Source organism: Arachis hypogaea, chromosome 1 (genome assembly GCF_003086295.3).
Source record: "Arachis hypogaea cultivar Tifrunner chromosome 1, arahy.Tifrunner.gnm2.J5K5, whole genome shotgun sequence".
Classification (NCBI taxonomy): Eukaryota; Viridiplantae; Streptophyta; class Magnoliopsida; order Fabales; family Fabaceae; genus Arachis; species Arachis hypogaea.
Genome location: NC_092036.1, coordinates 1,729,220 through 1,742,842, shown reverse-complemented (window position 1 = coordinate 1,742,842; position 13,623 = coordinate 1,729,220). Strand labels below are relative to the sequence as shown.

Below are 13,623 nucleotides of genomic sequence, written 5' to 3'. Positions count from 1 at the left end.
TTGTTGCTGCAGGCCACCATTTTCACTGTGACTCCAACTCAGTCGAATTAGGATATCTCAGACCACAAATAAACTGCTTAATCTCATGAAAAATAGGTGTGGTAAGACTATCAACCTCCCAAGACACCCCTTTTCACAAGTCAGCCACTATAAAATATAGGTTGCAATATAAAAAGTTAAGATATCTTGATAAATATTTGTAATCCTAATGCAAACTTTGAGATATAATTTATAAAAAAAGTAAAAATTCACTTATAATTATATTTATATAAAATTATTAATTAAAAATTATTAAATAATTTAATATATTTAATTAAATTATTATCTAATATCTCTCCATCCATTAGTAGACAATTACACGAAAATGTTCACCTTCGTAAAAGTATAATAACTTCTATTATCATTTAAATTTAAAAAATAATTTTTTATTTAAATAAAAAAATAAAATAAAACTAATTTGTTAATAAATATAAAATTCGATAACAACTATTTTGGGGTTTATTATTTAAAGTTAAACCCAGTGTGTCTCGTCAAGCTCCTCCGCGGGCGTGCGGTGGCGACAGCAAAACAATACTATAAACATTTCTGCCTCTCACTTTCATTTCACCTTTTCAAACACACAAATCAATCAGAATCCTCATTTCACCAAAACAAGAACAGGAATCCCCATAACCTTACACAACAAGGAAAGGACGAACCAACGGACATTCACTCGTCTTTTCATGGCATCGCCGCCGGAGACGACGGCGAAGACGACGTCCATTCTGTCACCGACTCAGAGGTACGCCGCCGCATCCCTTTTCGGGCTTGCCCTTCACGAGGGGCAGATCCACCAGACCCAAATTTTGCCCTTACCCGCTGCTTCCGACGATTCCCTCTCCAGAGAACAACGTACCAGTAGTAGCTCCAGCGCCGACTCAGTTTCCGATGACCCGGATCTTTGGGTCCACGAAAACTCGGCTTTGCTCCGACCCGTTTTCAAGTACGTATTAATATTACTGTGATATTCTTTTCTCCTTTTTTTTTTTTTGCAGTGCATTTTTATAAAATAGAAGAGTAAACGCTCATTTTTAGCATTGGAATTGTAAGCGCTGGTTATAATCGAACTTTTTGTAACATCAATAATAGTACTGGTTTTATTTGATCATTTTATTCGCTTAATTGAACTGCTGAATTCAATTTCTGTTATTGATGAACTTTTTAATGGAGAGGTCGCGTTCATGTTGAACCGTTTTTTGGTTAAGGATGGCGTGGTAATGGACAAGGACCGGATTGGGTATTAGCTCTAAAAAGAAAGAATGCTCAACAAAGGGGAAGAGATAGAAAGTTCAAGACCTCTCCCCTACTTAGCTTTACTTGACTAGGGAGTCATTGGCAAGTCAAAGGGCTCACTAATTACAACTTTGCAATTCAAATTATTCTTTTGTTTATGGTCCCATCTAATAGTCTAATATTGTATGGGTTTGAAGATTGGTGGACAAGAGGATATTGATATAAGGGAAGGGAAAAAAAGGAAAAAAGAAAAAAGAATTGGAGAAAATAGTACCAGTGTAGCTTCCCAGTTTATCATTATAAGAGAGGGAAATTACTTAATCTAGAAATCTATTGTAAAATGTGCGACAATGACACATTAGCTAAATTCTTTAAGCAGTTGCATATATGGTACATTGCCATACAAATTTTGATTTTGTTCCTTCCCCAAAACAAATATATTTGAGTATTTAAGAGTGAGTTTTCTAATTATGGTAGACTTTTACATTCTCAGGGACTAAGGTGATGATTTATTTATTTGATTATTTATGTTTCTAAAAAAAACTATTGTTTCAAAATTTGAGTTACTCATAGATGAACTTAAGAGTTATTTGGAAATCCAGTTATTGCAGATTGTTGGGTTCTGTTTAATCATGCTAGCATTATGTGTCTAACAGGTTTCTGGATATTGATCCTGCTGCATGGTCTGGACTTGAGGAAACTGCTGGCTCTTCATCGGCTACACATCATGTGGGACCAGTATGTCTATTAACTTCTTCAATCAATCAGAAATATTCCTTGATGTTACTCTTAGGCTGAGAGATAAATTCCCTAATGGCTTAAAGTGTATAGAGTTTAGGGACATTTTGGGCAATGATAGAAATCAGAATTAGTAGTAAATACAGCTGGTAGGCTTAACTAATTCGGTATTCGTCTTAGTGAGGGAATTGCTGTTGCCAGCTTGGCAGCAGAGGGTGTGTGCATAATGTTTGCTTTCTGTTAGAGGAAAGAGTGTATATAGAGTGGGGGAATGAGAAAAAGGTTGGCTAATTCTTGCGAATTTAGGTTGGAGGAGTCTGAGCTGTTTCAGCGCTTAGGAGCTCCCTTGTATTGCTAACTCTATTGTAAGTACTTAATTGAAAATTTGGTGAAACTAGGACAGATAGAGTAATTAAGCCTTCTATTATTCCTTGATAAGTAAGGAGATGGAGCTTCGCCTCTTTGAAGGAGATGACACTCTGGGGTTGCTCATCAATATCGGAAGTTATTTTCTGGTTAATGGAACTGAAGGGGATGTGTGGATGGAATTTATGTTGATGGCATTAGAAGGGAAGTACCTTGCCGGTTTCCAGAGAAACAGGTTGCATTCCTTCATGGCAACTGTTTCGAGATCCAGCACTGCGTTTATTTCAACTTCGAGGGGTCAAGGACCTGTTTCGCTTCCTAAAAGTCAAACCAATTGGTATCTGTTACATACCCTGAGAAGAGTGGGAGCGAAACAGAAAATTCTACTGAGGCAGCAACAAGAGCTAAGAGAATTCCTCCTTTACCCTTCATTTACAGTAGGATGAATAGGAGAGGGAAAAGAGCAAATGGTGGGGACTGGCTGACTAGGGAATCACTTGTGTAACTAATTGGCCCCGTGGCTGAGTTAGTGGGTGGGTGTGTGATCCTAGGCTGATTCTGTTAAGGAAGATGAGAGGGTGGGAATTAAGTTAGAATTGAGAAAGGGGTGATTTCACAATCATTCATTCCTACCTCAGATCTTCTAGTTCTATTTTTTTTCTTTCTATTTCTTGGGTACCAGTTGTTACAGTATCATGCTGAATTATATTGAACAATTTAAAAGGTTTATGAGCCATTGCATTTTGTTAATTGTGAGATAGTGAAAGGCCGTTTTTGCTTGAGGAGAGAAATAGGGAATTGAAGGGAGGTGGAGCAAACTGATGGAGAAGGGTGGGCCTTTTGAAAGGTGCAAACTCTATTGGGTCTGAGCTGCTTCCAACTCGGATTTGGAAGAACAAGGAAGGTGGTTGGTCTAGGCCATAAGCACCTCTCACAAGAAGAATTGCAGCAGTGAAGCTGCAGAGTTCTCTACTTCAAGTGTGGCGAGGTTTGGGGACGAGATCACTTTTTCAAGCTACACTTCCAATTAATGCTTGTTGAGTGTCCCAAAGAGGAACCCGAGGAAGGTAGAGTAGTCAATCTTGTGAGACCTGATGGGGATTGCGACTGAAAGATAGTTATGTTATTTATTGGAAATAAGTAGTAACACTTACAACTGAAAGCATTTCACAATAAAATTGTAGGACTGTATGTGACATGATATTTATTGCAGTTCATTTTACTGACTCCACTGTTCTAGTGTTTTCCTTTTATAACAACTTTCTAATCTTTTGCTTTCATTTCTACTAACTATTGATGTTGCTTGCACTCCTATGTTTTTTTTCTAGTATATGACTAATAGACTATGTATGTGAATGTTACAGCTCTTGAGATTGCTTGCAGAAGAATCTGATGATGGTTCTTCTGAAAGGTCAGATCAAGAACTTGCTTTATCAAAAGTTGTTGATGGTATACTACTTGGCATGGAAGAAAATTTAAGCTCTTCCAAGGCTAAAAGGGGAAAGCTTATCGAATATGAGCATCATTGTCGTGAGAAATTTTCATCTGCCGATGTTAATCCTAATTCTGAAAAGATAGATGTGCCATTTGAAGCTCAGAAGAACGCTACCCCTTCTGTTGATTGTAAAGATTCCCAGGGGTTTGTCCATGGCCAAATTGATGAGAAACCAATTGAAGAGGTGACGATGCTTAGTGATCAAAGGAAAGTGACTGTTCTCTATGAACTTCTTTCAGCTTGTCTTTCAGATTTAGGTGAAGATAACAAGAGATATACACGGAGAAGAAAAGGTTATGATGCTCGGCATCGTGTGGCTTTGCGGTTGCTGGCAACTTGGCTTGATGTCAAGTGGACAAAAATGGTTTGTATATGTACAATGAATCCTTTAAGTTTTAATTGAGAATTATGTGAATAAGAAACAACTTGTTTTGAGCCGAGGATCATGGGATATGAGTGCTATGGTTTCTGAGTGTTCATTTTAATTGACAGGGACCAGAAGTTCATTGTACATTGCCTATATGTTGACCTTTCTCCTTATTTCTTACTCACTTTCAAGTTCAGCCTAATTGTAAAAATGATGTATATTCATTTTGTAGGAGTCCATTGAGACCATGGTTTCATCTGCGGCAATGGCTATAATTAAAGAACAAGAATCCAAAAAAGAAGAAAGTCAATTAAATGAAAGCAAGTGGGCTAAATGGAAGCGTCGTGGGATTATTGGTGCTGCTGCTGTAACTGGGGGAACTTTGTTGGCTGTTACTGGTGGTATGGAGACCCTAACATCTATTGTAACTGCATTGTAGAATTTAGAAACTCCAGATGAATATTTCCTCGTGTATATGATTGTTTTTTATTTTAAGCATTCTACAGGGTTGGCCGCACCAGCAATTGCTGCAGGACTAGGTGCTTTGGCCCCAACTTTGGGTACTCTGATCCCTGTAATTGGAGCAAGTGGATTTGCTGCAGCTTTTAGTGCTGCAGGAACTGTTGCTGGTTCTGTTGCTGTTGCTGCATCATTTGGAGGTATTTTATTGCCTAAATATGTTTAGTTTGCTAGAAGTTTTCATGTGATGTATAGATATTTTTGTCCTTTCTTTGAATGTGGTCTGCAGTTTAAAGGTATTGTTGGGATCTCCAAGTCACTATTAACATGGTTGTGTCTTATGGTTGTGTTTGTGTTGGGGGTTTTTAATTGCTGTTAATATGATGGTTTTTGCGTTACATTTACATTTTAACTGATAGAGTGTTGTGTCAATACTCAATAATAAACACGTTATGATTAGTGAGGGTGATTTTGTTTTTGGCTGCTGCAATTGTTGACTGACTTGCATATGCTAACTGCTTCTTAGATACTTCCAGTGTGGTTGCAATAGAACTCATACATTTATCTTTTGGTTGTTCAGACAAGGATATACCGCTTTTGCAAAGGAGTTTGTCTTTAATTTTATAAGTAATTGGCTGGATGGTCAATGCATGGCTATTAATAGTTAACTTAGAAGATATTTTGGCAGTCATAGTCTTTTGTTTGCTGTTGTGGCAAAATTAGCATCTGTTGAGCAAGATGTTTCCAGCCATGCATTTATTTCTAAAATTTAGTTAGAGATGTTCCATTTTTGCATGATTAAATTTTTTTATGAAACAATTTGTTCTACCAGCTGCGGGAGCTGGACTTACTGGAAGCAAAATGGCTAGGAGAGTTGGTGGTGTTGAAGAATTTGAATTCAAAGCTGTAGGAGAAAACCATAAGCAAGGTGTAAGTTTTTCTAGCTAATAATATTCATTTTCATGTGACTTTTTATTTCACTTGATCTATTATCTGTGTGTCTGTGGATGCATGTGTATTTATCTCACCTTTCTTGTATTTTCCAAGGATACTTTCGCATTTGATATATTTTTCATAAAAGATTCTTGTCGAACTTCTTCCAGAGGCTAGGTGTGGAGGTCATGGTCTCTGGATTTGTTTTTGAGAAGGAAGACTTTTTAAGGCCATGGGAAGGACAGCATGACTACTCAGAGAGGTACTATTGGTAATATTGCCCTTTGTTATATTTTCCTTTGTCAGGGAATGAGGGAAGTGTTTTCAAGCATGGATTATCTTATTACATTGAAATTTCATTCAGTTTGATTTCAGAAAATTTGATGTTAATATTTCTGTAAGTCACGATCCTGACGTAACAATTTACCTTAAATACAACCTTGGTCAAAGCTAGATATGCACTGCAGTGGGAGTCCAAGAATCTGATTGCCGTGAGCACTGCAATTCAAGATTGGCTTACTTCAAGTAATAGGTTTATGGTGCTATTACTAATAAATCATTAGTATTTAAGTTGCACTGGATATGCTGAAAATGCTCTTCAATTTGCATTAGGACTTGCAATGGAGTTGATGAAACGAGGGGCAATGATGACTGTTCTGAGCACACTTTTAACTGCATTGGCTTGGCCTGCCGCGTTACTTGCAGCGACTGATTTCATAGATAGTAAATGGACAATTGCTATCAACAGGTTTGTTTTTTAACTCTTCTATTTGGAACATAACTTCTGTGTGGTCATGGGATAAAACATCTTTTTTTTTTGCTATTATCATCTGTGCAATGCATTTCAAACAGTTTGAATTTTGAAATATTGGGAGTTTTTTATTTTTTTCATCAATTTATAATTGAATGTATTTTCCTCTTTTTTTTTTGGGTGGGGGGGGGGGGGTTGGTTGGATTGGGGTCTGGATTATTTTGCTAATAAATACCATTCTGAATTTTTGACAGTGAAATTCTACTCATGTATCTTGTGTACTACATAGTTTAAAAGGCATACATCTTTGGTCAAAAGAATGGCGAACTTTGTGTCTGTTTTTCATTTCTGTATATTCATGCTTTGGATATGATTCTTCCATCATTCTAATGAATAATTTGCTATGAACAGCTTCTCTGTTTAGTGCACACTGCTATATTTCAATCTGCTTTCCTTATCCAAGTCAATTTTGTTTTTCAGAGCAGATAAAGCAGGAAAGTTGCTTGCTAAAGTCTTATTAAGTGGAGTACATGGAAATAGGTATTTGACTAGACTAAATTTCAATGCATCATTTTACTCCCGCTCCTAGAAAGTTGTAAAGATGCAATATTATTAATCTATGGATTTCAGGCCTGTGACACTTGTAGGTTACTCACTCGGAGCAAGAGTTATTTTCAAGTGTCTTCGGTATTTGTCCCAGACAGAAAACAGTGGTAGGTATTTCCTGTTTAATCTTTTGTATTTGACCATGTTAAATTATTTATATGATAGGTGTTTTGTTTCTCTTTACATTTGTCTATTGGATAAGATTATTTCTTGTTGACTTACAAGGCAATCCTTATGTTTATTTTCAGCCGAAATAGTAGAAAGAGTTGTTCTTCTTGGAGCACCAATCCCAATCAAGGATGAGAACTGGGAAGCTGCTAGAAAGGTTCATGGGGGGATTCAACCTTTTTCTCCCTTCTTGTAGAGTCTTCTCATTTGTTCTGAGACGAAAAAAAGGTTTTCTAAGATTATGAAACTCTTCTGCAGATGGTAGCAGGAAGGTTTATAAATGCTTATTCAAGGAATGACTGGATGCTTGGAGTTGCCTTCCGCGCAAGGTACTTTAAAATACTAATGTAGTATTATAAAGTTTCTACAAAGTTGTAGGGATTAACATAACCTTTGAACAATTAATGCTAAAAAATGCTCATTTCAAGGAAATAATAATAAACCAGGGAATATTAGGATGGAGTTCTATGAATGCTTTTGTATGCATTAATTCTGTTGGACATGTATTTCTATTACATTAATTCTATCGCTGTTATAATATTATGGTAATATCTAAAAATAATATAATGATTGTTTTTATCACAGACATAATTTTGTTTGTGTAGAATTTGATGATATTTTTTTTACAAGTAGCAGAAACTAATATCTTTATTTTTATTTTATGCAGCCTACTAACGAAAGGATTATCTGGAATCCAACCGGTCAATATACCTGGGATCCAAAATGTAACTTGCGTCTCCTTCTTTACTAGCAGTTTTTTCTTCAACTGTTCTTACACCTAGATAAACTCTCTCCGTACACACAAATAATTGGATAGATAGATCTTAACATAACTTTACACCAATAACTCCTATTAAATATATACCATTGAATTATCTTGATTCATTTTAGTCATTCCATCCCTTAAATAAGCGGCGCAGTCGCTTAAAAAGTTTGAATAGTGACAATTTGGTGGTGTTTTGATTTGCAGGTCGATGTCACAAACCACATTGAAGGCCATTCTTCTTATCTGTGGGCAACCCGTCAGATCATGGATGATCTTCAATTGGATACGTACTATCCCGTTTATAACAACATTCTTTGTATATCTTGAAATCCCCCTGCCGTTGTGGATCCCAAAATGGGAGGAAAAGAAAAAACTAAAGCAGAAAAATCACAACCATTCAGGTGCTCTACTTCTCTGTATATCATAGTTATTGCTATAGTTATTGCTGGTGGTCCACCAGTAAATGCACCGATTTTAGATATAAAATGCTAAAACTCAGTACTTTTACGGAGTGGACCACCTGAGTTAAGATAGCTGTAGTATATATACATTTTCTTTATCAACTGCACAGAAGCCTCAACTTGTTATTTGGTGGGTTGGAGCAAAAACACTACTTTCATATGTGAAAAGAAACACCACTTAGGTGTATCAGTTGGTAGTTCAATGAAACATCAGCTGGTACATAGGTGTTGTAAGCATGACATTGCTTAATGAGATAATGTGTGTTTTGGTGCTATTATTTTGTAAGATGTTTTTATAATGAGCAATGCTAGGGGGCCAGCAATTTTTGTGATTGTTAGCCATCAACTAGCCATCAATGATGATTTGATGGTGTGAGATTGGTGTGAGATTTGATCTAATGGCTCACCCTTCTCTGCTCGTTACATGCTGGCCAAAATTCAACAAAACTGCTGGTTCCCTAGACTTTTCCTTTTATAATTTTTTAGTATGTTTGGCAAGTTATTTTTAATAAAATAAAACACTAGAAGAATAATTGGAAAAAAAAATTTCAAAATATTAAAAATAAAATTTTGAATTTTTAAAAATAAGATTTTAAACTTGTAATCGCTTTGTCTACGTAAAGTCCCATCTCATCATCTCTCATCGCGTTACTGGTATCTCGTCTTCAATCGTCCGTCGCACTAGTCGTTTTACCCTTTGCCCTCTGTGCACCGTGCAAGGCTGACTTGCATCAAAATATTCCAAGTTTAAAAAAAGAAGAAACATTTAAAGTTTAACAAAAGAAACATTCTAATTTAATGGTAGAAATATTTTAAATTTTACAAAAGAAAAATTCCAAGTGTAATAAAAACATCTTAAATTTAATAAAAGAAACATCTCATATTTAGTTTAATAAAAGAAAGCATTCCGAGTTTTACCAAAGAAAGTGTAACAAAAAAAATTCCAAATTTAATAAAAGAAAGATTTCAAGTTAAATAGAAAGAAACTTTTTCATATTGAAGGTTCGATGGGGTCTCATGAGACCTTGCATGCATAGTCGCACGTCACGGCGATGAAATTGGAAGCGAGAAGAACGGCGATGCCGTCTAGGATGTTTGGCAGCGATTAGTGGCAAATTGGACTCGTGGCAACTGAAACACGACGTTGACAGTTTGATCTCGCCGTAGGATACGTTGCGTGGAGATCGGTGCGTCGCAGTGAAGAGGTTTCGATTTAAAGGGGACTAGCGTCGCGACGTGATCAGTAATGGTGGATGAGGTGACGGCGTGCGACGGTTGCTGGAGCTTTGGGAAACGACAACCTGAGGAGATGGCGTTCACGTTGTGGATACGGCTACGTGAGGATAGTACGTGGAGCATGTTTTGGCGTTAGGCTTTATACAGTATGTTTTTAATATTCTAATTCTATTTTTTCAAAATCTTAATTTTTAAAAAGTTGTTCAAGTTGACTTATACTTATAGTGGAGTTGATTTCTTATACTTTTTCATAAAAGATGTATCAATTGGTAGTTCATTGAAATATCAGCTAGTACATAGGTTTTATAAGCATGACACTGCTTAGCGAGATAAAGGGATACTAAATGTGTTTGGGTGTTATTATTTTGTAAGATGTTTTTTAACTTTTTAGTATGTTTGGTAAGTTATTTTTAATAAAATAAAACACTAGAAGGATAATTGAAAAAACATTTTTTAGATGTTAAAATTTTCATTCTTTTTAAAGATCTTTTTTACTTTAGGAAAAAGATGATTTAACATAATGGAGAATTAATTTAAATTAGATTTTGAAAAAAATTACTTATTTTTATATGTTTTCTAAAAAGTACTTTTCAATTATTAATTTTTTTTAGTTTTATTCAGATAAAAAAGGTATTTTTAAAAATACAAAAATATTATTTACATACTAAAACTAGCCACTAAAATAAGTTATTATGTATTTGCGTATAAATATATATATAATTTAGCTTATTTTTAATGTGTATTTTATATTTTAATATATATTTTATTTTAGTGACTAATTTTAATGACTGATTTTAGTGTACACCTAATATGATTATTAAAAATAATTATAGTAGTTATTTTAAAAAAATATAAAGTTAAAATATTAAATTTTTAAATATATAATCAACAATAATTTGATAAACTCGTTTAAATAAAAAATGTCACTATAAAAAATTAAAATTTGAAAATATAAAATTTAAAATACAAATGACAAAATAACTTTATAATAATTTAATTATTTTTATTATTTTATGTAAAAATTTATTTATTAAGGTCTAAAAAATAATATTAAAATTAGTAGTGTCAAAAAATACTTCAAATTTAATATTATGGGGAAAAAATAAAAGAAATTTATATAAGGACTAATTTGATTAATTTTTAAAATTTTAAGGACGAAAATGACTTACGTCTAAACTTTTACGAACTATTTTGATTATAAATAACTTTTTTATACATCAAGTAACACGTGGTATGCTAGGTGTCACTGACCTGACATGTCAACCAATCATGTTGTGACACGTGACACTTAACGTGACATATCATTATGCCGTTATCATCTAATTAACGAAATGACCAATTTGACTTGTGTTTTAATTTTAAGGACTAATATGACTAAAAAAATCTTTTGAGGACTAATTTGAAGAATGAGTAATCTTTCAGGGACGAATTTGACTGTTAACTCCCAAAAATAAATTTACAATCCAATAATAGCTGTACCAAAAAAATTTAAAAATAACGAAAAAAGTTTTTTTTTAATCTTCATTTCTAATCTTCATTTTTCATCTAATTAAACTAAGAATAAAGCTCTACATCCAAAGAAAATACTTAACTAAGTCTAACCAAGTTGTTATAACAACTTTTCAAATCACGCGCTCCTTCTCCTTCTCCTGATCCAGGTTCTTCTTCTTCCCTTTTTCTTCTTCTCTTCTTTCTTCTTCTCCTCCTTTTTTTTCTTCTTCTTCATCTTCCAAATTCGCACACGTATTTTCTTCTTCAATGTTGTGTCTTTTTCCTTTTCTTTTTCGTTATCGTCATCACCAATAATACCAACATTTTGCGAACATTTTTATTAGTTCTAATTTTCTCTGTTGCCATCATTAAATAATTTCGGTTCATTTATTAATTTATTTCGATTCATTTGTATGTTAGTTGAGGTTCGCTTGATGTTGCTAATAAGTATTGACCAAATTTTTTATTCGTTAAGTAATCGGTTTATTTCTTAGTTTAATTGAGATTCATTTGGATCTAGAAATGAATTCGATGTATTTTTGTTAATGATTGAGTCTTTTTTTAGCAAAAGGGAATGAAATTACTTATTATTACTTTATTCAATCGTATTAGATTTCATTCCATTCCATTCAATTTGTCTTGAAAGTCATTCCAACCGTTGGGACAAATTATTCGTCGACAATACACCTGAACTGCAAATGAACCGAAAATATTATTAAAGCGAAATTAGTGTATAATACCAAATGAACCGAATATTTGTCCGTTATATAAATTTGAATTTAGAAACACCTGCGTTTAGAATTAACCGAAAATATTATCAAAGTGAAACCATTGTATAATACCAAATGAACTGAACATTTGTCCATTACATAAATTCGAATTCAGAAACACCTGCGTCTAGAATGCATCGAAAATATTATCAAAGCAAAACCACTGTATAATAATAAATGAACCGAATATTAGCCATTATATAAATTCAAATTCAATTCAAAATGTTGGTTTTTGTTATCAAAATATTGGTGGTGTTGGTGATTACGAAAACAAAAGAGAAGAAGAAGAAAGAAGTAGAAGAAGAATCTACGTGCGCGAAAAAGAAGAAAAAGAACTGAATTTAAAAGAATGAGGAGGAGGAGAAAAAAGAAAAATAGAAGGAGAAGACGAAGACGAAGAAGTTGCATTATTGAAATACACATGTGATACACACTAGTGTGATGAAAGTAGTTTTTGTTGAATTTGGACCAAAAATACTTTGGTGTGTGACTAGACTGTTAAACTAATGTAAACATGTGAATAATGAAATTAATTAAAATGTTTAAATTTAACTTGTATGCTGTAATATAGACATTCTGATTTAGGTGATCCTTAGCATGAGATGTTTTTAAGCTAAATTGTAACATTTTTTTGTTTTATGATGATGTATTGGTGTTTGCTGAATGCTAGATCAACATATATATACATTAATATTATAGACTTTTTCTATATAAAACAGAGTTAATCGCATTTTGACTTTTGAAATTTGGTTCGATACTCAATTTAATTCTTATAATTTTATTAGCCTCAATTAGAACTTCTAAATTTATAATAGTGGCTCCTGGTTGCTTTGGTGATCATCTTCGTTACTGGAATATTGATATGGTATATTTACTTAACACACAGGACACATTTAAGACGACGTCGTGTTAGCTTCGTGTCCAAACCCTAAGAAAGCGGCGTCGTTTAAGTATAAGTATAGATGTGTGTTAGAACTCTCTTTTCAAACCACACTACACAGCAAAGACTCTTAACCGATCACCATTACAACCACCACTATTTTTCTCTCCATGTACAAGCTTTACTATAACTCCCTTCACTATCAACAACAACAATAAAAACATTCGATTTTTTTTTTGAAAAAAGAACAAAAGCATAGAGAGAGACAGACAGAGAGAGAAGCAGAAGAGCAAGCAAAGTTGTTGTACCATGACGCACCGATGATTTGAGAATTGTTAATGTTGTTGAAGTTGTGGCGGGCCTTTGTGTTGAAGGAGAGAGGGACTGAAACGACGCCATTCGAGGTGACATCTTGAGTGAAAATTTTCAAACATCGATGGAGGAGTAGAGAAATAGAATGTGAATGTCACTCATGCAAGGCCCACGACCCCGACCAAGTTGGGAAAAAGATAGATGTGAGACACTACGAGATCCGAAGGCCACTCTTGCCTCCCCTTTTGTTGTTGCTACTGTCACGAGCCACCACGAATTGGATGTGTTTAGGGTGTGGTGGGTTTGGAGTTGTTGGTGGTATATAGTTTAGGGAAGAGGAGGGAGTCTGTGGTTTGGATAGGAATACGAGGGGTGGTGAGTGTGTGGTTGCTGTGGTAAGATAGATGGGAATGGTTGGCTCCATGTGAACGCAACCTAGTAGAGTTCTGGATAAACAACAATGAATGATCAGTTTGGGAATTTTGGGCTTTATCTAGGAATTCATTTTAATTGTATGGCCAGATTGAGTCATCTAATACTTTTTCTAGGTCA

General features: G+C 34.4%; 1 protein-coding gene across 3 annotated transcripts; it reads left to right on the top strand.

The window, feature by feature from the left end:
- Positions 1–492: 492 nt before the first annotated feature.
- On the top strand, positions 493–8,657 carry LOC112789664 (uncharacterized). Of its 3 annotated transcripts, none has more exons than XR_003196343.3 (15): positions 493–982; positions 1,929–2,010; positions 3,741–4,235; positions 4,471–4,639; positions 4,745–4,897; positions 5,530–5,627; positions 5,801–5,892; positions 6,085–6,155; positions 6,243–6,378; positions 6,867–6,921; positions 7,012–7,094; positions 7,236–7,312; positions 7,414–7,484; positions 7,823–7,880; positions 8,126–8,657. XR_003196343.3 is itself a non-coding variant. In XM_025831656.2 (15 exons), exons 1-15 carry the CDS (start codon positions 723–725, stop codon positions 8,246–8,248), a joined length of 2,028 nt encoding a protein of 675 aa, XP_025687441.1. In that variant the 5' UTR covers positions 493–722; the 3' UTR covers positions 8,249–8,657. The 3 variants fall into 3 exon arrangements, 2 of the variants coding, with proteins under 2 accessions (XP_025687441.1, XP_025687457.1); XM_025831656.2 differs by having other exon boundaries at positions 6,862–6,921; XM_025831672.3 differs by having other exon boundaries at positions 606–982; positions 1,929–3,443; positions 6,862–6,921.
- Positions 8,658–13,623: the final 4,966 nt, after the last annotated feature.

Bases quoted from the DNA above. Each gene is read 5' to 3' on its own strand.
- LOC112789664 (XM_025831656.2), top strand. From the start codon at position 723: ATGGCATCGCCGCCGGAGACGACGGCGAAGACGACGTCCATTCTGTCA. The intron at 4,898-5,529 runs GTATTTTATTGC...TTGTTCTACCAG, and splicing joins TGTTGCTGCATCATTTGGAG to CTGCGGGAGCTGGACTTACT. The intron at 7,313-7,413 runs GTTCATGGGGGG...ACTCTTCTGCAG, and splicing joins ACTGGGAAGCTGCTAGAAAG to ATGGTAGCAGGAAGGTTTAT.